General features: G+C 48.6%; 2 protein-coding genes across 10 annotated transcripts in view; one reads left to right on the top strand and one right to left on the bottom strand.

Annotated features, from left to right (window-relative positions):
- Positions 1-8,222, top strand: part of NTNG2 (netrin G2) — a gene marked incomplete at both ends in the record, with an annotated part of 48,069 nt that extends 39,847 nt beyond the window's left edge. Inside the window, 6 exons of the mRNA XM_082327310.1 lie at positions 3,189-3,263; positions 4,582-4,647; positions 5,174-5,248; positions 6,876-7,043; positions 7,498-7,632; positions 7,999-8,222. Of these exons, the coding sequence (XP_082183436.1) occupies positions 3,189-3,263; positions 4,582-4,647; positions 5,174-5,248; positions 6,876-7,043; positions 7,498-7,632; positions 7,999-8,222 (743 nt within the window). The remainder of the gene's footprint in view (positions 1-3,188; positions 3,264-4,581; positions 4,648-5,173; positions 5,249-6,875; positions 7,044-7,497; positions 7,633-7,998) is intronic.
- An 8,321-nt stretch (positions 8,223-16,543) lies between these two features.
- Positions 16,544-23,991, bottom strand: part of SETX (senataxin) — a 32,371-nt gene continuing 24,923 nt past the window's right edge. For 8 of the 9 annotated variants that reach the window (XM_082327746.1, XM_082327752.1, XM_082327750.1 and 5 more), the window contains 5 exons: positions 23,661-23,753; positions 22,876-23,040; positions 21,695-21,793; positions 19,193-19,280; positions 16,544-18,149 (listed from right to left, as the gene is read on the bottom strand). In XM_082327746.1, the coding sequence (XP_082183872.1) occupies positions 17,370-18,149; positions 19,193-19,280; positions 21,695-21,793; positions 22,876-23,040; positions 23,661-23,753 (1,225 nt within the window). In that variant the 3' untranslated portion in view covers positions 16,544-17,369. Of the gene's footprint in view, positions 18,150-18,260; positions 18,356-19,192; positions 19,281-21,694; positions 21,794-22,875; positions 23,041-23,660; positions 23,754-23,991 lie in introns of those variants that run through there. The other variant, XM_082327754.1, reaches the window with a different exon arrangement.

Genomic DNA, 23,991 nt, shown 5'->3' with positions numbered 1-23,991 from the left:
GCAGCAAGGCAGAATGCAACGTAGCACGTAGGCTAGAGGCGTAGATTAGATTTGGGTTGTCTCTGGGTTGCGTGGATCTGCTAGACATCTGCTTCCTTTGGCTGCTCGCGGTGTTTTCCGTGGTCAAGGTGGAGCTGTGGTCGTGTTCCTAGGACGCTTTTGTGCTCGGTCGCCTGCGGTGAGAGGGGGGAAGAAGAATGAGTTTATGGGCACGGTCTGTGGTCTGAAGGCAGTCGAGGCTGCCAAAATGGGTAGAAAGAAGGGAAATCGCAGAGTTACCCTAAGGAGAATGAATTAAGTGCTATTCTCATTTGCCTTCTGCAGTTCTGTTATTTCAAAACCTTCCTTGAAGCCTGTCAAATTCTTCCTTGCCATTTGTTACATTTTTTCCACATTCAAAATAAGCAAAAAGAGCTTTTTTCCCACCCCACCCCCCCCGCTTCCATTTCCCCCCCGGGTTTGCAGCAGTTTCAGCAGTGCCAGTTCACCTCTGGGAAAAACAAAACCAACTTGAGCCCTGCTTGATGGTTAAGCAGAAAGAGAGCACCAAAAGCCTGGCTTTGCGTAGGTCCTGCAGAAACAAGACCCCATGTTTATGTTTTGAGGGCTTTTTCAGGGTCCTTCCCCACTACTCCGGTGCTGTTTCCCCCAATCGTCTTTGCTGTAAAGCTCGACTTCTTGGGTCAATTTATTCTTCTTCCTCAGAAACCCACCAAGACCAGCGATTTCCATCAGGGCTGATACAAGCCCCCGAGATAAGAGCTGCCCGGTGTTTCCCATTTGTGTGAATTGGGTCCGGGGGTGAAACGTGGCTCTCCCCCTCCTGAAATATAAAGCTGTCCATTAATGTCCCAGAGCTACAAGGGAAAGGTTCTCAGGATAATGAGCATTAATAATTTTCCTGGCTCTGTAAATGCGATTGAGTGGAGGTGTATGTGAATGACTAAAAAGCAAAATGCCTTCAGGGCTGTTTTTTATTGTGACTCTAATTAAACCCTTGCCAATTTGCACAGGGCTTTTTTCATATTCTCTTTAACACCATATTAATATCAATTGGTTTCCACTTTCCAGCTGAAAAGGACAATGTCTATCACCTTCTTCGAGCTTGTTATTAAAAAAAAAATAAAATCTTTTTTTTTTCTTTTTTATTCTGCATTGTTTATCATCCCCTTGACGAGGCTGGGAAATCACATTTCTCTCCTGCTCGGGTTTGTCCTTTGAAACTTGGCAAGGATCGAGATTTTTTTTTTTTTTTTCTCCCTCCTCCTCCTTATGTTACCCAACTGGAGCTTGAAATTAATAATATGGCTTTTAAAATTTTATTCCTTGGTTTGTTTTCTAGCAAACCTGAAGATTGTTACCAATATTGAGGAGACGGGGAGGGGTATGGAGCCAGTGGGGGTGAGGGTTTGCAGGGAAATTAAACAAGTGATCTATAAATTTCTTGCTGGTTTAATTTCTCTGCAGTGGTTTGCAAATTCTTGAATTGGTATTTCTGAGGGACGAGCAGAGCCTGAAGGAGGGCCTAGAAGTTTGGATTAGAAACCAGGGCTTTGTGCCTCCATCATAAGACACCCGTGCTAATTCTCCGTTCCATTATTCCAAAGCAGAGAGGGGAGCAGATCAGTGGCTGAGGTCCTTACGCAAACGCACGAGCAGAAGGCCGTGTGTTCAGCCGGGCTGAGAACGGGCAGCTCAGCACACCGCCGCCCTCCTGCCCTCTGCATCGCCAGGGCTGCCCGGCCCCTCCAGCGCCCGAGGGTGCACCAGCTGCCCAACGCCAGCAGCAGCCCTTGCCTCGAGCGGGCAAGGCACGGAAACCTGCGCGGCACAGGGTTGGGGCGGTTTTGTCCTCCAAAGCTTGGCCCTCCGTCAGAGCGCTGCAGAGCTCCCCGCTGGTTGCCACATTCCCCCCAGCGCAGCCGGTAACACAGCTTTCCCCTTTGATCGCTGCAAGACTACAGCGGCTTGTCGGCGGCTGCCCCGCTGCAAGTGGGCTCTCCCCCGGCCAAGGCTGGCCCAGGAGCAGAAGGTAGGAGACGCGTGGCTGAGCTGGGTCCTGCCAGCGAGTACCAGCTCCCGACGCTCATCGAACGCTTTAGTTTCTAGTGCTGCATCTCTGTTTTCCATGCATCTCTCTCCTCCTCCCGCTTGGGAAAAAGCTCAGGGTTTGTCTGTGCCACGCAGCTGGGAATCTGGTGAGGCTGGATTGAGCCTCAGGGTTTAGTCGTGTACATGAAAGATGAGGATGGTAAGTGGTAGAAGAGATTGTTCATAGCTTGCTGCTGGGGTGAACGGAGAGGATCATGGAAATCTTGTCATCTCCCGAGACCGGAGTCTGTTTGTAGAGCAGAATAACTTTGTAAATAGATAGGCTTGTGTCGTTTATAGCATAGATGCCTTCTTATGTATTTCCTTGCTTCAGGTCTCCTGCGTGACTGCCTAAGGTGAGCTGCTCCTGGTGGCAACCTTGGGAGGCTTCACGCTGGCTGTTGAGGCTGAAGCTTCTCCTCCTCAGGGTTCCCACCAGCACACACACTTCAGCAGATGCCTATTGGTGCTCAGCTCCCGTTTCCCATCCGAGATGCTTGTAGCTTGCTCCAGCCATAGACTTTAGCATCCCTTCCAGTGCAGAGCATAACAACTGCTGAAGCTGGGCCCAGGACACAACCCAGCGTTTGGAAATACTCAACTGGGGGGCAGAAAGAGCTGAAATTGAGGCTCTTTGGAATCATTGCGCTTTTAGACCCATCTCTGGCCTCACAGAGAAACAAAACTGTATTCATTAGCGACAAGGGATAGGCCTACACCACGGGCATCAGTGCCAGGTGATGCTGACAGTCTGTGCTGAACAAGCGGGGCTTCTGAGTCTTGACAGTGGTCTGCAGATTTAGCTTCTCTCCATGCTTGGGCAGTGTAATGACCACATGCCAACACTCGCCCATCCAGCAGCTCTCACGCCCTTCCCTTAGGAGTACTTTTCCTCTCTCTCTTCACACTTGAAGACTAAGTTCCAGGAGACTTTGTCTCTCATTCCTGCTTCAACCCACCCTCAACCAGATATGGTTTCACCAGCCCACCCTAGATACCTGCCTAGAGCTTCAAGTGTCCCTTTGCCACCTTTTTAAGCAAAAAAGTGGGGGATCTGTATTAAATCTGCTGTTCTCTCTAACTGATGCTACCATAAGCTGTTGAGCTCCTACCAAGCACAGCAGCACTTGGACCCAAGCCGAAGCCACCAGACCCTCCCGAGAACATTCGAGGTAAGGCCATGCCCATCCCCAAGGATGGGGCAGGACAGGTTTCTCCTCTAGTGCCTGTAGGCCAGGACAACCCACCCATCCTCAGCATGACCCACCATCGTACAATCCGCTCTCCTACTCGGAGGGTCCACCTCAGCTCAGTTCTGCTCATCCAGCCCCATGGAGATCTTTTTGGAGATGTGTTTGGGGCTGAGATGGCTGCAGGGATGTCACTGGGTCCCAGGAGAGCCCATGGGCGCCTCAGCTGCTTTGGGAAGGGGTTTCTTGCCACAGGGTGAGGGACACACTTTTCCCTGGCCAAGATTAATTGGGCTAGATTAATTGGGCTGATCAGCTGCTATGGCCAAGCCTTGTTAGCAGATCACCCTGCTGCCAACGTCCCGTGGAGCCTTCTCATGGCCATGGCCCTGTCCTCATGAAGGACAGGCACCACCATGGGGGCTTCTACATAGGGATACGGCCCCTAGGGCCACCACCTGCAGTGACATGGGGCTTAGGAGCACCCCGGGGACCCACTGAGCTGCTCCTTCCCCTCTGGGCTGCCCCACTTCCCTCTTGGCAAGGACAAGAGGCCCCGGTCCCCCTGCACTGTGCCGGTCCACTGCTGAGTGCCTGTGAGGAGGGGCTGCCATGGTCCATGCTCAGCCATAGTGCCAGGGGATGGAGGAGGCTGTGGTGGCAGAGCAGGGCCTGGGCACCATGGTGGCTTGTCATGGCCGTGGAGCCTGGAGAGGCCATGTTGGTGGAGGAGGGTCTGGACACCATGCCCGCCCACCATGGGAAGCCATGGAGACCTGAGGAGGCCCCAGTGCCACAGCAGCCTCACAAATGGCATCAGAGGCAGGAGTGGGCACGCTCTGCCCATGGCTGAGCCCTTGGGGTGGGGAGCACGGCCACCTTCTGCCATCGCTATCACTGTGGGGATGTGACCAGCACCGGTGGGACGTAGCTGGTGATGCCCACCCAGCAGCTCCCTGAGCACCACAGTGCTGCGCAAGGGCTTGCACGCCACAAAAACCAGTGGGACCCATTCCTAAACACCCTGTGGGATCTCAGCGCTGCTCAACCTTGCCCCTTGCTGGGGTTACCAAAGCACCAAACCCCATCAGCTCGATTTGGAAGCGACAGCCTTTACCCCCAGCGCCCCAGCCATTCTGTGTGGGACGGGGTCTGGCTGGCAGCACAGCCCCAAGGAAGCACCGTCCCGGCCGGGGCAGCCTCTTACCCTGAAGGATTATCCCAGCCCAACCATGCTGGGCTGGCCCTGGGAGCCCTCTCCCCACCACAGCACTCAGATATGTTTTATCCTCTCGCGTAGCGGCTCCGAAGAGCAAAGCAGGGCGCACAGCACACTCTGCAGGCAAGCGGCACGGGAAGAAGCCAGGTACGTGCTGGCAGGGACAAGCTGGGCTGGAGCAGCGCGTGCTCGGCAGGACCCTGTAGCAAGCCCTGCCAGATACCACCTCCATAGCATTTGTGCTCTTAGCTGTACTCCTAGCAGCTTTTTGGGTGCCGCTTGGCGTGACCTCCATCAAACTGAGGCCACGGCCAGTAGATTTATTTTAAGCTGTTTAGACTTGTAGGTCTTTATCCTGAATAACCTAATTTGTGCCACCGTACATGCATAACGGGGGGACGTGGGAGTAGCTCCTCTGCCTCAGCTCCCGGCTCTGCGCATTGCAATAGCGCGGTGCATTGAGTTTTTCATGCATCAAACTTTGAAGAGGGGAGAAGAAGAGGAGAAATTTAGCAGCTACCAGCTGTCTGGTGCAGAAATAGATGCCGGCACTGCCAGAGCGGTGTTCTTGGCTCGGCTCGGCATTGTTCTCGTAGCAGAGCTGCTTGTGGTAGGGTAGGACGTGGAGCAGTGCTAAGCGGCGAGAAAAAGCGTGTCTCTGATTTTTCTTAAGCATCCTCAAAGAGCTCAAAACTCATCCGGCTCAAACCAGACTCTGGCCCAGTGGCTCCTATTGAAACATATAAAGGTAAGAGGAGGGAGCGTAGTGCTCCAGGGCTCCCAGTCTTCACCCAGGTGCTGTGGTCCAGCAGCCTCTGACATGGAAAAGATGGGGAGGGCTTGCCTATCCGAGTCGTGGTTAGCTGTACGTAGGAGTGCATCCCTAGGGTGAAACAACGCTTGGGAATTGCAGCAGCCAGGAGTGTTTGAGCTGAAATTCTTTGGGTATTGGTCAAACAGGCAGAAGTTGTTTTACAGAGGGTCAAGATTACGATGTACTCTCAGCTCCTCCTCAGGCAGCTGTGAACCATGGGGAAACCTCTGCCCTGCTCCATCTTCCCTGCTCCTCATTTCATTGAGACGCCTCCTCCTCCAGTCACGTGTGCATGCCAACCCACACCCTTCCCTCTGCCATCCTTGAATGTTTAATGTTAGAGCTTGGAAAAAACCCCAGCTCCAAGCCTCCCTCCTCCTCTCCAAAGGCTGGAGAAGCTCAGACCTGGCTGACGCTGTTTCTGCTCATGCTGGGCCACAAGGCAACTAGGGTACCTGCTCTCCTCCTGCATTATACTTTTAAACTTCCAGAAAGATCCAGCATCCTGAGTCTAACACTGCAAGGTAGTCACCATCCCATCGTGGTAATAAAAAGCAAACACCAGAAGCAAGTAATCAAATTCCTCTGGCTACAAATTAAACCTAGCTGGTTGTTCTCTAACACGTGCCCACAGCTGGGAGAGGTCAGCCCTGCACGCTGGGGACAGGAGCAGCGCCCGGCCAAGCGATGGTGGCATCTCCCTCCCCGCCAGCACCTTTGCAGGCACCCTGTGCTGTGCCAGGCAGCCCTGGTTCAAACCCTCACGCGCTTGCCCACCATCTTTTGAAGGACCCCACACAAGATATGCTTCCTTGCACGCACTTATTTTAAGCATTTAACCTAAGAGTCACCATACTTCACAACCAGCATTGATTTGGCAGGTACAACAGCAAGGGGGATGCTGAGAAGGGACACTGAGGGGAAAAAACGAGAGAGGCGGCGAGGTTTTACCTGGGCACACAACAGCTTCAGCTCCACTTCAGCCTTGTCCAGGGCCTTCCCATCACTGGAGGCAGCGAGCGCTGCTGCACCCCCTGCCAGCCCCGTCCTGCGGGCCAGTCCCCTCCTTGCCGCAGCGAGGCAGAGCGCAGCCTCCGGCAGAGCCTTTGCTGGGGCTCTGCACCCCAGCACAGCTCCCTTGCAGGCCCTGCAGCCCCACCAGAGCCAAGCCCAGCTGAGCTCTGCTCATTAACAAGGCAGCTCTTTAATTAACACCTGACTCCCCTCCACTGCCTGCTCCCATGATTATGCATTTCCTTAAAGGCATCGTGTCCTGGGACAGCGGGGGGCTGGCTCCTGCCTGTCCTCACCCCAAGGGGACAGAGCCTGCTGACCCCGCTCTGCTCTCTGAGCAACGACTTCCAGCCCGATCCCCCCGTGGCAGGGAAAAACGGCTCTGTGCACTCATCCTGCCCACCCCACCCCAGCCCTGCGTTGGCAGCGGCCGTGGCGTTTCCCCGGAGCAGGAGCCTCCTCCAAAGCCTCACAGCTCCTCTCCTCCGCCCAGCGCGAGGGAGGATGCTCCCGGCCCAGCTCCCCAGCTCTCTCCTCCTCTCCGCAGACTGCGAGTGCTACGGCCACTCTAACCGCTGCAGCTACATCGACTTCTTGAACGTGGTGACCTGCGTGAGCTGCAAGCACAACACGAGGGGCCAGCACTGCCAGCACTGCCGCCTGGGCTTCTACCGCAACAGCTCGGCGGAGCTGGATGATGAGAATGTATGCATAGGTGAGCGCTCCGGCGGCCTCGGGCTGGGGCACCGGGACGTGGGGTGGCTCGTGAGGGACCTCGCTCTATGGGGTGGGCTTCAGTTCAGCCCCTCTCTGGAGGGTGGTGTGTCCACCTGCGTGCTCCCCAAGGACAGCAGCCGTTACGGTCTCTGCAGCCCACCAAGGCTTCTCTTCCCTGAAAACAAAGCCCAAATAACATCTTTCCAACTTGATTCAGATGCATTGCTCTACCAGGAGCTGCTCAGCTCCAAAGGGGGGTGGTCTTTGCACCCATGGCTGTTTGCACTGTTGGAGCTTCTCATGAAACCACACGGTCCCGGTCCCTTGGTCTCTAACAGCACTCCTGTAGCATGCATCCAGCCTTTTCCAAAGGCCCCAACACCTCCCTCGGGGCGTTAGCGGGCACAAAGCCCCCAGGCAGGACAGGCACTAACAGCCCTGTCTTTGGCCAGAATGTAACTGCAACCAGATCGGCTCCATGCACGACCGCTGCAACGAGACCGGCTACTGTGAATGCAAAGAAGGTGCCACGGGGCCCAAGTGCGACGACTGCCTGCCCAACTACTACTGGAGACAGGGCTGCTTCCGTGAGTACCCCGGCAGCACCGCGTCCCCCTGAGCCAGAGGGGCAGAGGGAGGTGTGAGATGGGTCCAGACAAGAGAGGGATCTTCAGCACCGCCTGCTCGGGTGCCCCGTGATGCTCAGGGTGTAGGGTGCACAGACTCCAGCCATTCCTCCCAAATCCAAAACGACTTAATAGCTTTGCCCCTGGAGTTTGCAGCTCCCACTGTGTTCCTCTGGCCTTGGGGCTGCTCTAGCCCTACGAGGGCTGGATAATTTAACCCCTAGGAACTAGAGAAGAAAGCCAAAAGCTTCTCGTTTCTGCTGTAGCCAAGGGGTTTAACATACCCCAGATTAACAGCCACGTCCTTCCCTCCCTCCCACCTCGTAGCCAACGTCTGCGACGATGAGCTCCTGCTCTGCCAGAACGGCGGCACCTGCTACCAGAACCAGCGCTGCATCTGCCCCGTGGGCTTCAAGGGGGTCCTGTGCCAGCAATCCAGGTGCGAAGCCGACAAAAAGGACTGCGACGGTGCCCCCAGCGCGCACGGCAGCCTCGGCACCGTCCTCCTCGGGGTGCTCGCCCTCCTGCTGCGCGGCTGGGTGGACCTCTGAAGCCGCAGAGGAGGGAGCCCAGCCCAGGCACGTCACCCGAGGGACCTGGGGAGACTAAGGTAACGGGTGGCTCTCCCCACCGTCTCCTCCGCCTTCCTTCACGCTAGGACTTGCACAACGTCTTCTGGTCCACTTTCCAAGCAGAGAGGTATGCAGAAAATCAGGGGCTGACTCCTGCCCACGAACCCACCCTGGCAGCAGCCGGGGTGGCCGCAGCGCAGAGCCGGCGGCCGAGCAGCGGCGCGGGGACTGCACCAGCCTGTGCCGGGGCCGTGGTCCCGCAGCCCGCTGGGGACACGGGCCCGTCCCTCCCTCCGCGCAGTGACTCTCCTTCCCTGCTCCGCACAGGGCGACCTGGGGCCGGGGCCACCGGGGCCCTGGTGAAATAGTGCCGCGATCCAAGGGATTTTTTTTTATTATTACTTTATTTACTTTGGTATAGGCTGGGGTGTTCTTTTTATTTTTCCTCTTCTTAGTGTCCTGTTCTGAAAGAGCCTGTCATGCCAACTCCAGAGCCCCGTAACGCAACAGGCAGGGGAAGGGGAGGGGGGGAAGGGGGGGCTCTGGTCCATCCTTGCTGCATAGTCCCACGTCCCACCATCGGCCCGGCCTGGCCACGCACATACTGTTGCCTACAACTCTAGTTGCTGCATTGATTTTGTATTTTCATTGCTGGGTTTTGTTTTCTTGCACTTACGGAGAACGCAGGGGCCATTAGGCATATGGTACGTGAGGAGTGCAGTGTCTTATCCACACATTTCCGTATAGTGTACGGTTCAAATTCTTTTTTTGGTAGAGACTTATTTTTGTTTGGATTAAATGTTATAAAAGAACCACAACTTAAAGGGACATTTTGCCATGAGCATTTGATTCTGGTGTATCCTCCTCCAGTAAAGCAACTATCAATTGCTGCTTGATCACCACGTTTTCCTTTTTGTGTGCACAGTTAATTACAGGTAAAGACTTATTTTTTGATTCATAACGTCCTCTTGTGTTTTCTGAGTCACTACCAAGGTGCACCACACGGTGAGGGAGAGGGGAGGGAGAGAGAGGTTGCCTCATCACCGAGAGCTGTTAATTATTTCTCCTAATTACTTTGCTGAACCTAGGTTAGACTAGGCACTGTAGACAAGGAACAAAGCCTGAGTGATATATTAAGCACTGGTCTTGTGCGGAAAGGCCATTTCCAAATGAGCCTGCGGCAGGAGAAGGCTGGGTAGCCCGGGGATGCTTCTCCAGCTGCGCAGCCCCATTGCAGCCCCCCCAGAGCTGGTGCCACGACACACCTTCACAGAAAAAGCTGGTTATTTTGAATACCTTTAAGCAGCCAGAGCCTGGGACTTCAGTATAGAGCTTACAGGGACTAGATCAACTCATTTAAGGCTTATAAACATGCCGCTATCAGAGGAAGCGTTTGCAGTCAAGCACATAAGCGAAGGCAGGAGAAAACAGAGACGAGAAATGACGTAACTCAATCCGAACAACGGGAATGGCATGAACACAAGAGCTTTAATTTTGTCACGTCCAAAGATTTGCCAAACCAGGAGCTGATTGAGTGGAGGATTAGAAGACGAGAGACCCACCACCTCCAGCACGTTCAGTCCTGGGCTAGTTCTCTTGACAAGGGAGCGGCCCTCAGTCACCGCCCCAGCTCTACCCAGCCCGCCTGCTCCCCGAACCAGCCCAGGAGCCCCACGCAATCCCGCCTGGAGCCTCCACCAGCATTTCCAGGTCCGGTGTCCTTGCCAGCGTGCTACTCCGAGAGCTTCTCTTATCAACGTCTGCTCTGTTTCAACGCTCGGTCTCCGTGGCCCTGTCCCCACAGCCCACCCTGCTCAGCTGGGGCCTGTGCTGGGACCAGCCCGAGTTTCAGAAGTGCCAGAGCCTGCAGCATCTTCCAGCCTAACCCTGCAGATGCTGTGTACACAGCCCCTGCCCCCCGAAATGCAGCCACCGCCAGGGAGAGGGGGGCAGCCACCTTGTGCTTTGAAAAAGGAGAAGAAAACAGGAGCGAAGGTGCAGAATGGATATTGTCACTTCAAAGAGCAACACAAACCTGGTGCACATTTTGAGCAGCATTTAACACCGCAGAGGCAGGTCACAGGACTTAGTTAATCCCCCATAAAATAAATGAGGGTTAAACTCACCCTGCTGAGATTAGATCTTTGAGGCAGTGGGCTGCACGAGCATCGCCTCCCTTTAGTGCAGTCGGTTGCTGTCTGTTGGTATTGACACTCGCTCTTTCTGTGTACTTTCTGACTGCCTGCAAGAGATTTAAAATCCTCATCCTGTTCTTACAAGTAATAGCATAGAAAAGACTGTAACAAGATCAAGATCTCTAATGGCACTTCTAGAAGGTGAAGCAACGTTCTGCTTTCCCCGCACTAGTGTTTTTCCCTAGAATATTAGATCAAGCAACAGAAAATTTACTACTTCATAAAGCCATATCCCAGGCAAACTCTGCACCCAGCAGATTCCCTGCAAACGCGCGCTTTTATTGCGATGCAAGCAGGAACGTGTCAAGCAGCAGCACCTCATTCCCATAGAAAATAACCTCGGAAGGGCACAACAAAGCTCAGAACAGCCCAGGAACGAAGACTGCGGAAGGTGATAGACCACTGCACCGGACCTTTTTAGGTTTGGGGGATTTTCTCTTGGTTGATTGGGGGGTTGGTTGGTTGGTTTGGGGGTTTTGTTTGTCTGGTTTTGAGATAAAACATCATTGGCTTCCTAACTCATCTCCAGAGATGGTACCACCTCCCTATGAACCCAGAATACCGGTCATGTTCAGTCCTGGACCTTCTTTAACCAAAGCCCAATGAATAGTTCTGGAACTTCAACCAGAAGCAGAAAGTTGTGGTGCTAACCCTCCTCCAGCTACGCCAAAGGACACCTGAAAAATGTTGGGGAGCAAAACACGACTCTGCCCTCCACACTACATGTACCATTCTTAGGCTCTTCCTAGTCATGCAGAAGCAAAGCCTTCTGTGAAATAGTAACTGCAAAGGACAAACACGACATGCGTCGTCTCGCAGGGGAAATCAAATGGCCTCTAGGCTGAGAGCAAGAGCGGAGCCAAAAGCGGGGGTTGCAGCCTTCCCTCCTGTGGCTCTGCCCGCAGACGGGGCAGCACAGCTCGCCGCCAGGCTCAGGCACAAAGCTCCCGCGGGGCGGAGATCAGGACGGCACTTTACCTGTCCCATGGTGCTGGAGGACTTGCAATCACGTAACACGAACCACTGCAAGACAGAAAAAAACCTCCCGCACAAAACATAAACTCGGTATTTAAGAAAATAATTTAAAACTTCTGAAAGCTTCAGCACTGAAGATCCATTAACTGCAGACATCTGCTAGCACGCGGGTGTCTACACAAAGCGAATAGAGCATTATTGAAGTAATACAGAGAGAAACCATCACAGCAAGTACCCGCAGATCCAAAAGTTCATCTTCTTTAAGATAGAAACATTTATACATCGGTTAATGCTTCCAAATGGGAGAAGTTGTCCAATGAGCTTGGTACTTTACTTGTGGAAAGGTTAACCAAAAGGTACTTCTCTTTCCGAGAAAAGCCACTTGCGCTCTTTCAAGAGGTTTTCATGTGTATCCTGTCGCCGGTACGCAGCCGGCATTTGATTCATTTGAAAAAGTTTTTAAATCACAATTCCGTCTGCAAAAAAGTGACCTCTTCAAACAGTACAAGTAGAGCTTTAGATTTTTCTTGTTTACCTCCAATTCTACTCTGATTTTAACACTTTAGAGTACTGACAAATCTAAATAACCCAAAGCAACAAAAATCCGCCTGATGTGACAGACCGCTGCGGCCAGGCTGAGCCCGCAGCCCAGCCGCAGAGAAGTCAGCAGCCTTTATGCATATGTGTTCGCTCCCCAGATAAAATGTTAAGCCTGCGGTCCCTGGGAGCCGGCGACAGGAGGAGGGGGAAAAAATTCCATTGGCACTTCCCAGGTCTGTTATTTGGTTTTATGAAGATGAGGAAGCAGACACCTCATCTCCAGGAGTGATTCGCAAGGAGCCCTGCGGAGGCTGGAGCAGCGAGAGAACCAACGCTTTAGTGGTAATAAAATTAATGCTCTCACCAACCAGTTCTGTTCTGTAATTGGCTTTCATGAAAAGTCCCAAACGTAAATAAAACAAAGCGTAAAGGAGGAGCTGAGCGTTCTTGCTCAGAAATAAGAGCAGAGCTGGGTTTTGAAGAGGTTTGTATCGCCGTCTTCTCAGCCCTGCCGGCAGTGAGTTGGAGAGTTTGGCCGCTATCACGCAGAAACGCTGATTTGAGACACAGAGAAGAGCCTCAGACTGTCCTAAAGGCTCCTTGGTCATTTTGATTCTCCAGGTGCCGTAACAAGTTTCACCCCAGGGTGAAACCTGTGAGGAAAGCCTAAAACCACCCATTTTTACCACCTTCCCTCCTAGCCAGCAACAATACTGGGCTCCAAAAGCTCCATCCCAACCCCCCTCTGCGCTATTTCAGGGATTCAAATAAAGAGAGGGGAAACCGATGGGGTTTCTTTGCACAAAGGGAGTTCTTGGTTGATACAACAGTGAGATCGGTGACAAAACTGACAGCCACACCAGTGTAGCCCATCACAAAACAAGGTTTTCTATGTTCTCACGGTACCAAGTGTAATGTGCACTCCAACCACCTCCCTTTTCATTTCTATCGCTGTTTGCCTGGGAGATGGCGGCAAATGAGCCGAGGCCTTAGCAGACAGGTACCTATGGCTGGAAGGTCTCACGTGTCAGCGATATTCCATGTACAAAGCTGCTTAGCTTACATTTATTTGCACTAAAGAGTAAGGCATTGGGCTCCTTTCCAAGCAGCTGAAAAAGACAAGAAAGGAGACCTTATATACGACTTGGGAATGGACCCGTTGTGGCAGGAGACTGTATTATATCATTAACATTATAAATTCCATTTACAATATAGCAGCCGTTTCATCCATCATCTATCCATGCAGACTAGAGAGAACGTCTTGCATTTTTAGGACCATGGTTCTGCTCATCCTTGGTATTGCTACTGCTGTGAACGAGCAGCCCAGCTCCAGCTCTTGGCTACTCCGGTCTCTCCCTTCCCTACGCAAAAGTAAACCCCACACTTAAATAACTGCAAAAAAGCCCCAAAGTCTCAGCTCTGAAATTACTGGGGCTCCATGTTATTTTTTTGGATCTCAGCTGGGACTGGGAACGTTGTTCACCCTCAATCGATACGTTTGGTCACCTCAAGCTCTTTCTTGCTCTGGTGCTTCCCCACCATCGGTACAGCAGGGGTGGGGGCTGCTTCCATTTTACGGACGAGCCCGAGGAAGAGGCCGAGCGCCTTGCCCGCGTGTGCGCACCCTGCACAGCTCAGCCTCCCAGCTCCCGTGCCTCCGGCCATCGGGCCCAGCTGCTCATTCGTTACTGCGCTCAGCTTACCGAGGAGACAGTACTGTAAAAGCTCGTTGCCCCACCAGTGCGACCAGCACTGGCAGGGTGAGCGCAGACAAGGGACTGGGAGGAGAGGCTGATGCTTTCCCAGCCCCCCAGCGGCGTGGCACAGCTCTCCTGGCTCCCGTTCGCAGCCCAGAGGCACCACCAGCCCTCGGCGTTCCTCAGGCCCAGCCGCTGCCACCATCACCCCACCGGGGAGCGACCGCCCTCCCTGCTGTGCTCCTGCAAAGGGCTGGTTCTCCTCTGGCGGGTCAGCAGGCACCCGTAGGTACGACCCATAAAGTCACCGTTAGTAAGCCAGCACTCCGTAGCATAGTGCATGCAGAATGAAACATAGATAAGAAAAACGTATTAGACAAGTACCTGGTTGGATATCATCGTTAGAGATAGGGCTCTGGTTTGTTCTCGCATCACCGTAATTTGGAGTAATGACATGGAAAACAATTACAGTAAACCTTAAAGGAAAAAGGAATAACCAGAATTATACTCCGCCTTTACTGGAAAGCCTATTTCGTGTACAAAGAATTAATAAAAAACCCCAAACTTTTGAACAAAATACAGTCCAACACTTACAGGAGATTTTCCCTTCTTAATGATATCAAAGACTAACAGCACCGCAGAAAGAACTGGGTTTGCACCGAGAATTAAGCTGCCGAGCCTGGAAGAAGCATGGAAGCCTCTGTATAAAACCCTGAATGCTGCTTCTTCCAAAGTTTTTTTTGGCACAAACTCCGATTAAACTGTTTTACATTAAGTTGTGTTGAATATGTTCTTTACTGATTTTTCTGACTTTAACACTCAGCGGAAGAGAACGAGCACTGAAAAACCTCCGCGAACTGTCACTGGTTCTGAGATGGTAGTAAATGAATAAAGCAAGCCTACACCCAGCTTACCAACACCGCCTGCCCATCGCGACTCCGCATTTCGTAACGCACGATGGAAACAGCAGAGAAGTTATGAAAATTGCGCTGATTGCTCCCCAGTGCAGATTTTATTTGAATCAGTGCGAAGTGCGCTTTGGCTTGGAGTTTGCTTTTCCACATTATGGGTATTAAGGGGGGGGAGGTTAAAACTACAAACCTACTCTGAGTGATATGTGAAGAGGGAAAAGCGTTTTAAGTTCCAAATCCCAAACATTTTTTTATTCAAGAACACACCATTAATGATACAGACTAATAGGGCAGCAGTAAGCTACCACTGGAAGATGGAAGACAACTTAAGTCAGATAAATCTAGTATTAAATAAGCAAAAAAAGTCTCTGAGCCACTGACCATGCCGCAAGGCTCATTTATGGAAAAATACAGGCGTTATAGAGTACATGACCCAAGAAAAAAGAAATGTTCAAACAAAATTCCTTCCAGCATGTGGTAAGTATAGCTCTCAGAAGAACACATTTTGAAATGCAGATTAAGGAGAAAGAAAACTGGAAGAAAAGTTTCAGAGAAACATTCTTTTGACAAAATTATATTTAATAGCCAGAAAAGCATTTCCTCATTCACACAGTTGCCAGCTTCACTTTATTTACATCAAGACAGTCTAAATGGCTTCCACAGCTATAGGATCCTACAGCCATTTGCAGAATAGCAGCCTTTTTAACGTGCTAAGTAGAAAGAGCAGGCAGGTCAGCACAGCCCTGCCAAGAGGAGCCAAGAGGTTTGAAAGATGACAGTATTTTTAAATATTCCTATTAACATAAAGGGAGATAACACACAGGGCATGGATTACGTGATGGGGGAGAGACCAAAATGTCCAATTCGTGACAGTCCGATTCATTCAAGCAGCCTTCCTTCTCGCACAAGGTTCACAGCATCAAGGAAGAGTCAGAGCAGTGTTATAAGAGCGTACGCTGCTGACAAGACGCGGTCAGGGTTCACTGAAGCGATTAAGATTGCAACGTAATGAGTAACTGAAGCTAAACAATGCACATAGGCCGATTTCACTTCACAGGCATCTCAGATTCTCCCCCGTTACCTTAAAACGCTCTGGACTACACAGCACAGTGAGCCAGACGGTCACAGACAGCAACTAAAAGCCTCCCAACACACCTACAATGCAGTCGGTACCAGTAAAGCACGTTTGTCCTGGGCTGGGACGCATTAAGGATTAAGTTTTACCAGCAACCGCAGTTTGAACCACTACCTGATGCTTTGTACGGCAAGGCACCTGTATTTCACTGAACCAGATCGCACGTACCTCTTTGGCACCACGTTAAAAGGACAAAGCTAACACTAATCATTGCAATGAATGTGTCGGGACAGAAACAACTAAAGATTATGGCTAAATTCTGCCCAGAGAGGTCCGGCAGCTCATTTGCTTAGGGAAAGCCACCGCCCTTACGTTGGTTAAGCCTAAGTCAGTTAGCAGGGGACAGCAGGATACTGCCTGCTTCACAGCAGGCTGCATTTTAACAGAGGTGGATGGAGGGAGCCACCTGCCCCGCTCACAGCACACCCAGCTTGTATTAACGTAGCAAGGTGCTGCATTCTCGGGCAGAGGCGTGCTAGACTATCTCCGTGCAAAACTGTGCACATGAAACGTTGCTCTTCACCTCCTTGAGACAGACAGGTACTCCTGAAAGTGATACTTCACAGTGACCCAAAGGCATTTGTAGTAGAAATAATTCCACTTTTATTGTGAAATTTATGATGAGAGGAAGGTTTCTTAAAAATAGTTCGTTTTTTTCCCCCCACCCCATTTTTACTGGTTATATATTCTTCATCAACACAGTGGAAAGAATCCAGTAATAACACCTAGAATGAACTGCTTGCCCTTTTTACCTCTGTAGATCTCCAAAAGCTCTACACAAGGAAACTCAAGTGTCATTACCAGTAAGTGTTAACGAGATCTTTGACTAAGATTCCACAGTGCTGTTGATTATTCGTCACATGGACTCCCTGGGACCAAACAGACCTCGTAGGCTTTAATCTGCACTTTCTGTTGCCACTGCAACAAGAAAAGGATTCCAACTGATGAAGCAGCAGCAAGAGCAAAACTCAAGGCACATTTGTATAAACAAAAGCTCTTCTGTTCCTATAAAAACAGGCAATAAAATATACAAAATAAGTAGAATTCTCTCCATTCAACAAATGTACATCCACCTTCAGTCTTTCCTGAGACATGAGGAAGAATCACTGCTACCACATTTTCAACATTCACTCTTTGCTATCAAATAAATTAGACTTACTAGTGCAAAGGGAAAGAAAAGTCTGGCTGCTTTTCAGATTTTGGGGTTTTTTTGTTTGTTGTTTGTTTTTTTGTTTGTTTGTTTGGGGTTTTTTGGGGGGGTTTTTTGCTTTGCTCTGGTTCTTCATAAAAAAATTACATCACTAAGAAAATAGCATTTGCACAAGGAAACAAGAAGCTATATATTTGCCAAATTAAATCTTAAAATAATTTTGTATACTGTACAAATATACATTACATGTTAAACATTTACAACCTTAACTTCCTAGATGACAAAATTCACTGCTCTTCCAAGCAATGCAGCTATCCCAACTTTTCTTTTCAAAAGCTCAAAGCTACCAACTGTCAGGTATAAAGTCCCCTTCACAGTTAGGGACAGGATGGGAAACAGAAGGATCTACTGATAGTAGTGGTGTCAGTGTAAGGGAGTTCCAGGTGTCCTAAACAGTTTAAAATACAGTCTTTGCTAGACAGAAATCTGGGAATAGATTTTCAGTAATGAGCCAATACTGAAGTCAGTGAAAGGTCTTTCTTCGCTTGGCACCGTTTGATCCTGTGCTCTGTGGCGATTCCTCTGATGTTCTCCTCGTTAAAACACGACAGTCTTTGTTCCACTTACTGCTATGACTTTGACCTCCTTCACTGCGGGCTTCTGAACTGCTTTTCGATACAGCAGCTCTCCAGTCAGCCTCGTGCCGAGCTGCGTAAGGCGATGTGGAAGGCACGTCGCACTGTCCCATTGTTTGCTGGGGCTTCTTAAAAGTTTCTGTTCTGGAAATCTGATCCCTGGCCGCTGCGGACACATTGAGGCCTTGCTGTGACGTTGATCCTGGATTGCCCTGGGCTGACCGATTGCTGTCTTTTGAGGCCTGCTCCTTCCCTTTTGTTTCAGTTCTACTAGCCATACTTGCCAGCCTTGGATCACGCGGTTTCTCTTGATCAGGAAGCACTGCAGCATCCATGGGTGCGGAGGCACTGCCTCTCCTGGAGTCTGCAGCCTGAGCCCGCTGTGGCTGCTGGGGCCCTCTGCTTCCTTGTGGCGCTGCATGGCCAGCACCAGCAGCGAGTTCCCGTGCGCTGCTGGCCTCCCTTGGATTTGCAAGCTCACCCCTCTTGCTACTGGAAGAGCCAGCCTGCAACAGAGATGTCTTTGTCCCTGCTTTGACTGGGGGCTGTACCGGTGGCTTGAGCTTCAAAATCTTAACCGCATCTTTCCTGTAGCTTTTTTCTGATGTCTTGATAATGGCACCTCTTTTCTGAGCATCCTGAATCAACTCATTCCAGTCCTTATTTTCCTTTAAAGAAAAAAAAGAAAAAAAGACACCCCCCGCAAAAAAGTTACCAGGAAGAAATCAACACAAACAGTCAGAGGTGTCAGAGGATGCACAGCCTCTTTAATCAAGGTACCTGACACAACTGTCATGGAAACCACTGTTATGTTCCTTCTGGAATGGAAGAATCTTATGTTTCACTTGCAAAACAGCAATAGGCACTCTGGCTGCTGTAACACAGGGAAGGTACTTTCAACCATCAGTGAGCTACTACTTAAAATGACAATTTCTGTATTTATGAAGGCCAGAAGAGTTTGCTCATACAGAGAGTGAAACAGGAACGTGGCTTTAATGCCCTCTAGTGGTGTAGCTAACCCCCCAGCCTTGGAAAAAGAATAAAAACCAAGTACTGCAAGACATTAAGTCTATTCAAGAGCACTCCCTACACATTCAGCGGGCCTCTATAGTCCCCCAAATATGTACTTCTGTTTCAGAGACACCTGTTTCAAAGAGTACAAGCAAAGAGTATCCTCAGAAACCACAGGACTACACAAAGCAGTGTCAAAGACAATAACAGGAAAATCAGGGGAATGTTTTGGGATGGTTTGGGTTTTGTTTTTTTTTTTTCTTTTTAAAATCATTTTCCTTGCTCAAGTATCCAGTGACAACTGCAATAGCTGGAGAAACAGTAAGGATCAAGCAGGAAAGTATCGCTGCCATCATCCTGTCCTACCAGGAGAGAGAAGATTTTTTGCAACCCTCACACTTGAATTGTGAAGGACTGTATTACAATTTACTTACTAAAAACATTGTGACAGTAACTTTCTAACTTTCTTTCTTGTAAGCAAGGAAGAGAGTTTTGTTTTTTTAAAGCTTGTATGACAGTTACAGCCCAAGCTTTCAAAGAGAACCCTTTAGAGGCCTGGATTGTACTAATTTAACAATACGCTAGAAAACAGTCCCCTTTCATAGACTGGAGCAGTCTGAGGATGGTTTTCACTTCCCCGACCCTGACTTGACCTAAAAGGGTGGATCACAGAAGATCATCTGATTAACACTGCACCTACCATGAGCGTTTTCAGTCTTCCAAGGATGAAGAGGCTGAATCGGGCTCGGGTAATTGTAACATTCAGACGCTGAAGACTTGCCAGGAACCTAGGTGACAAGACAAAACTAAGTTCCTAAACCAGTTCTTCCACGAGGTTTAAGTGTTAGGAGAAAAAGAGAAAATACTCAGTTTCAGTGAAATGAAGATAACAGAAGCAGTTACAAAGGTGGCGGCAGGTCATGACCCATTCCCAGATCCCACTGCAGCAGCCCTGCCTTACATGAAGGACTTTGCATGAATTGTGTTTTCTTTCTTTCACCATTCTGGTTCATTGCAGGGAATTCCAGTTCTTTCTAGCTCTTGCCGTTGATGTTTCCTTTCTTAGAGCAAATCCCCCTCTTAATGCCAACTACTGCTTCCTTAAACATTCCTCAAAGTACAGAGGACATCAACCTCACTTCACCTATCAAGACTTTAAGCTTCTTTTTGACTTGAACTAAAATAGATTAATAATATTTGGCATGACTAATAGGAAAATTTTCTACTGAAATACTCAACACTGGACATGAATATTTTATTTTAAAGGTGACCTGCACTGGAAGCACATGAAGGAAGACTTTTGCTTTGTCATGCTTCAAGAGTGAAAGGTATATTCTTGCACAAGAAAATTTTCATAGTGCAAATATCAGACAGTCTAGTCTGTTTCTGTGGGATCACAAACAAGGTACTGAAACCTAAACAAACAAATGCTTAGTGTATTCTTAAAGGTTGATTTCTGCTAGGGCTTATTTACCAAAACTCAAAAAAAGGTTTGTGAAACTAACATCAACTATTTTTTCTCTAATGAAAAAGCTCCCAAAATGCACAGCTTGTTCTATAGCAACAAAGTCTGCAATATGAAGTCAGGTCTTTGGGCAACTTTATTTGAACAGGTCCAACAGCAATGTCTGGTACTGTGGTTACAGCACTGAAACCTGCTCTTCAGCAAATTCACTACGCCTGCAGTAAAGACTGCAAAAACCCCAGAGCCACCCCAGAAAATTTGGGCAGTGCAGGAAAAAAGATGAGGCAAGCAGCAGACCAGGGAGTGGATCCAGCAGCACAGCTATCATAGTTCTCTAGGTCTTGGGGGCAAAAAAGGGGATCTCGAAAGCTACTAAATATTCCTAACAGCTTTTAAAACTGAAAGACAAGATTATTTTCTCAGGAAAGGAAAAAAAAAAAAAATCTGTTGTCATTTCTCGGAGAGTTTTCTCCTTCCTTTGCAAGTTACTTTCAGAGTAAATTTAATGCTGGACTAACAACCTTGGAGGCCAAAATACTTTGCTCAGCTACAAGATCCTAGGCAAGGGTGACGCAAACTTTCCCATCGCACCTTGCCAATGACACCTGATCCTGAAACAGAGATGTCCAAGTCATCAGTATGTACTGCTTCTAAGGCACCGCACTGCCAAAGCTTTAATATATAAACCTTCAAGGCAGTAAGCTGGAAAGTTTTCTTCCAAAAGAACAACAGAGGTTAAGTCTCACGTCAGCCAAAAGAACTGGCAGGTTCTAGCTGCCTTCAGTTTCCAAACTCAATCAACTAGATTAAGAAATCTTCAAAAAGCATCATTGTTGTTTACTGTAGGATTTGGATTCTTTCTCTTCCCAAAGGAGCATGGATCAGCACAATTAAAAAGCCCTTCATCTAGCAATCAGAAAATTACTATCAGAGAAACATAAGTAGCTTAGTGAAACCTGGTATGTGGAAACAAAGATTTTTGTTTATGCAAACAGACTTCCCATAGTTTAACCTAAAAGCCAATGAACTATCAGAAGGCATATTTCCACTACCATTTTTTAAACTAAAATGATCTGTAAGTTACAGAAACAAATCAACAACTGCTGTAACAGCCTGGGGGTAAACAGCACACACAGTATCTAGTTCCTTCTGTTCAGATAGGAAAAACCCATATAAAATTATCAAATCTGCTATCTTGAATCAAGACTTCCTGCAAATCTCCTCCTAACTCAAAAGACAAAGCACATTCACCTACAAATCAAAGATCCAGCTCATCTGCATCACACTCCCAGCGACGTAACTCCTTAACAATACTTTTACAGACAGAATGCTGTATTAACAGGATAGCAACAGTCACAGAAAATGGATTTCATTTTAAGAGAGCAGCATTCAGAAAGTTACAATATATATCAAAAGCTACAAGAAGAACAACTGCTGCAGCACTAACGCAAAGAGCCAAGTTCCCAAGACCAATCCTGCCAAACTGAAACAGTGACAGGCTAAGGCAGCCACGCAAATTCATCAGCATGCAACGCAGAACACAATACTTAGCATTTCCACGCCCCTTTTGTTCAAGAGTTCTCAAACCAGTAACGTTAATTCATGCATTAAGATACCCTTTAATTTGCTGGCTGTAGTGACTTGTTCTCTAACAACTTTCTTAGTGGTCCTATTAAAAATATAATATCTAGAGTGTCATTGGAAATGGGATTTGCTAATCACTGAAGAGAACCATACCCAATCGACCCTTTAGTGCTGTTTGCCCGGACGCACGTCACTATGATGCAGTCTTTCTCTCGTCCCTGGAATGCATCCACTGTGTCCACTTCTCCTGGGCTGTTGAAGAAAGAATTAACAAGCCATTACATTATGTTAGTTGAATTTTTAAGCAACACACTGATGCAAATAGCCTAAACACTATCCTTAATAATCAACTGTCAAAATAACCCAGGGTAAATTTTTGCTTCTGTGTATGAAAAGATTCGCTGTGTGAACCTAAAGCTAGATTTGCTTTTCTGATGCCAGCATCATTGCCGAAAAGCTGTTCAGGTCCACGTAGCTTGGAACTTTAGGTTTCCTTTTAAATCAGTTTTATTCAGAACACCAATATAATCAAAGCACGTGTCGTGGTTTAGCCCCAGCTGGCAACCAAGCACGACACAGCCGCTCGCTCGCCCTCCTCCACCCCAGTGGGATAGGGGAGAGAACTGGAAGGGCAAAAGTAAGAAAACTCCTGGGTTGAGATAAGAACAGTTTCATAATGAAATATAATAATAATAATAATTATGATGAAAAGGAAAACAACCAGAGAGAGAGAGAGAGAGAGAGAGGAACAAAACCCAGGAAAAACAAGTGATGCAACCGCTCACCACCTGCGGACCGATGCCCAGCCCGTCCCCGAGCAGTGATCACTGGCCCCTGGCCAACTCCCCCCAGTTTATATGCTTAGCATGACGCCATACGGTACGGAGTAGCCCTTGGGCCAGTCTGGGTCAGCTGTCCTGGCTGTGCCCCCTCCCAGCTTCTTGTGCACTTGGCAGAGCACGGGAAGCTGGGAAGTCCTTGACTTAGTGTAAGCACTGCTTAGCAACAACTAAAACATGAGTGTGTTAGCAACATTATTCTCATACTAAATCCAAAACACAGCACTGTACCAGCTACTAGGAAGAAAATGAACTTTATCCCAGCTGAAACCAGGACAACATGTATACTAGTAACTAAGAAATGCTACAAAGAAGCCATGCCTGTTTTAAGCAAAAGGCTTACATATCCCCTTTAAAGGCATGACTAAGTACAGATTTTGGTAGCACGGAAAAAAGTTTGAGAGTTTTTGCCATTAAGAGGATAAACAAAGTACTAACATGCCAGAGCCAAGTCCCATTTGAAACCTCACATTTTCTTTACCTGTGTTTCTTTACCTGTTATTCTTAAACACTCTGTCCAATTGTTCTTGAATTTTCTTTTTCTGAGCACTGTAAGGGGTAATTATTCCAATGCGACGAAGACCCAGATCCTTCCTTTTCTCTTTAATTGTTCTAATTAATTCCATCACCAGCTTCACTTCCTGAGGATTACTAAAAGAGCTGAACAAGACAGAATGGAAACATTACAGAAATACGTTTGACAGGATCTTTCAAATTCAACACTTCAGCCCAGTTTGTAGGGGGATGGCGAGTCAAAGCCCCTGTCTTGAAGTTCTGCAGCCTCCTTCACATAGAGTCTAAAGAACTTGGAAAGCAGGCCCTGAGGAGGAGCTAACAACAATGAGAAGTGTTAGCAGTGAAAGGCTGCACTTTGCATTCCCTTAAAACTACACAGCTTTGCATTCCTTACAGAAGCAGCAAAAGAGAGGACTGAGCCTGCCACCTTCTGGCATTACCTCAGCATGCAGCTGTGAAAGGCAAGTCACTGATAAAATAAATCAGGAATCAGAAACTGTTACTAGAGTTAGCCGAGATTGTAGGCATTCACTGGCATCTAGCACAGAGTCAAACCAGGATTAAAACCAGTTTCAGACAAAAAAAAAAAATAACACCTGCTTTTTTTAACACCTGCTTTTGTAAAATTAAATCAAGTCAAGTTGAAAATGCAGTTCTGGCTACTTAATGCACATTGAGAACAACAGAGGAGAGAAGACAACTCTTCTGCATGTAATTAATTCTCAGCAAATCTAAAATTTGGCAGAGTAGAATGCAGGACTTACTCATTATCTCGCTCCTCACGACCGTCTCCTACATCAAAAATAAGGTAGGGCTGGAATGGCCACTCTGAAGAACATCTGTTCTCTTCTGTTGCTCTGTAAATAACATTTTTATTGCCAGGTAACCATATAGAACTTCTAAGAACTGATACTTCATTTATTTACACCATAGTTATCAAATACAAGCAACTTTCAGCTTTTTCCCCCCCCAGAGTCCTTAATTTTCACAGGGACCTGCATACACTGAGGCCTGAAAATGGACTCTAAGCAGTAAGCATGCTCAAGTTTAAGTGATGTAGTTAACTTACGTATCACAGACCGCACAGAGATGGAA

The sequence above is a fragment of the Platalea leucorodia genome, assembly GCF_965183815.1.
Source record: "Platalea leucorodia genome assembly, chromosome: 15".
Classification (NCBI taxonomy): domain Eukaryota; kingdom Metazoa; phylum Chordata; class Aves; order Pelecaniformes; family Threskiornithidae; genus Platalea; species Platalea leucorodia.
The sequence above is the reverse complement of the archived record's forward strand: the minus strand, read 5'-3'. Positions and strand labels throughout refer to the sequence as shown.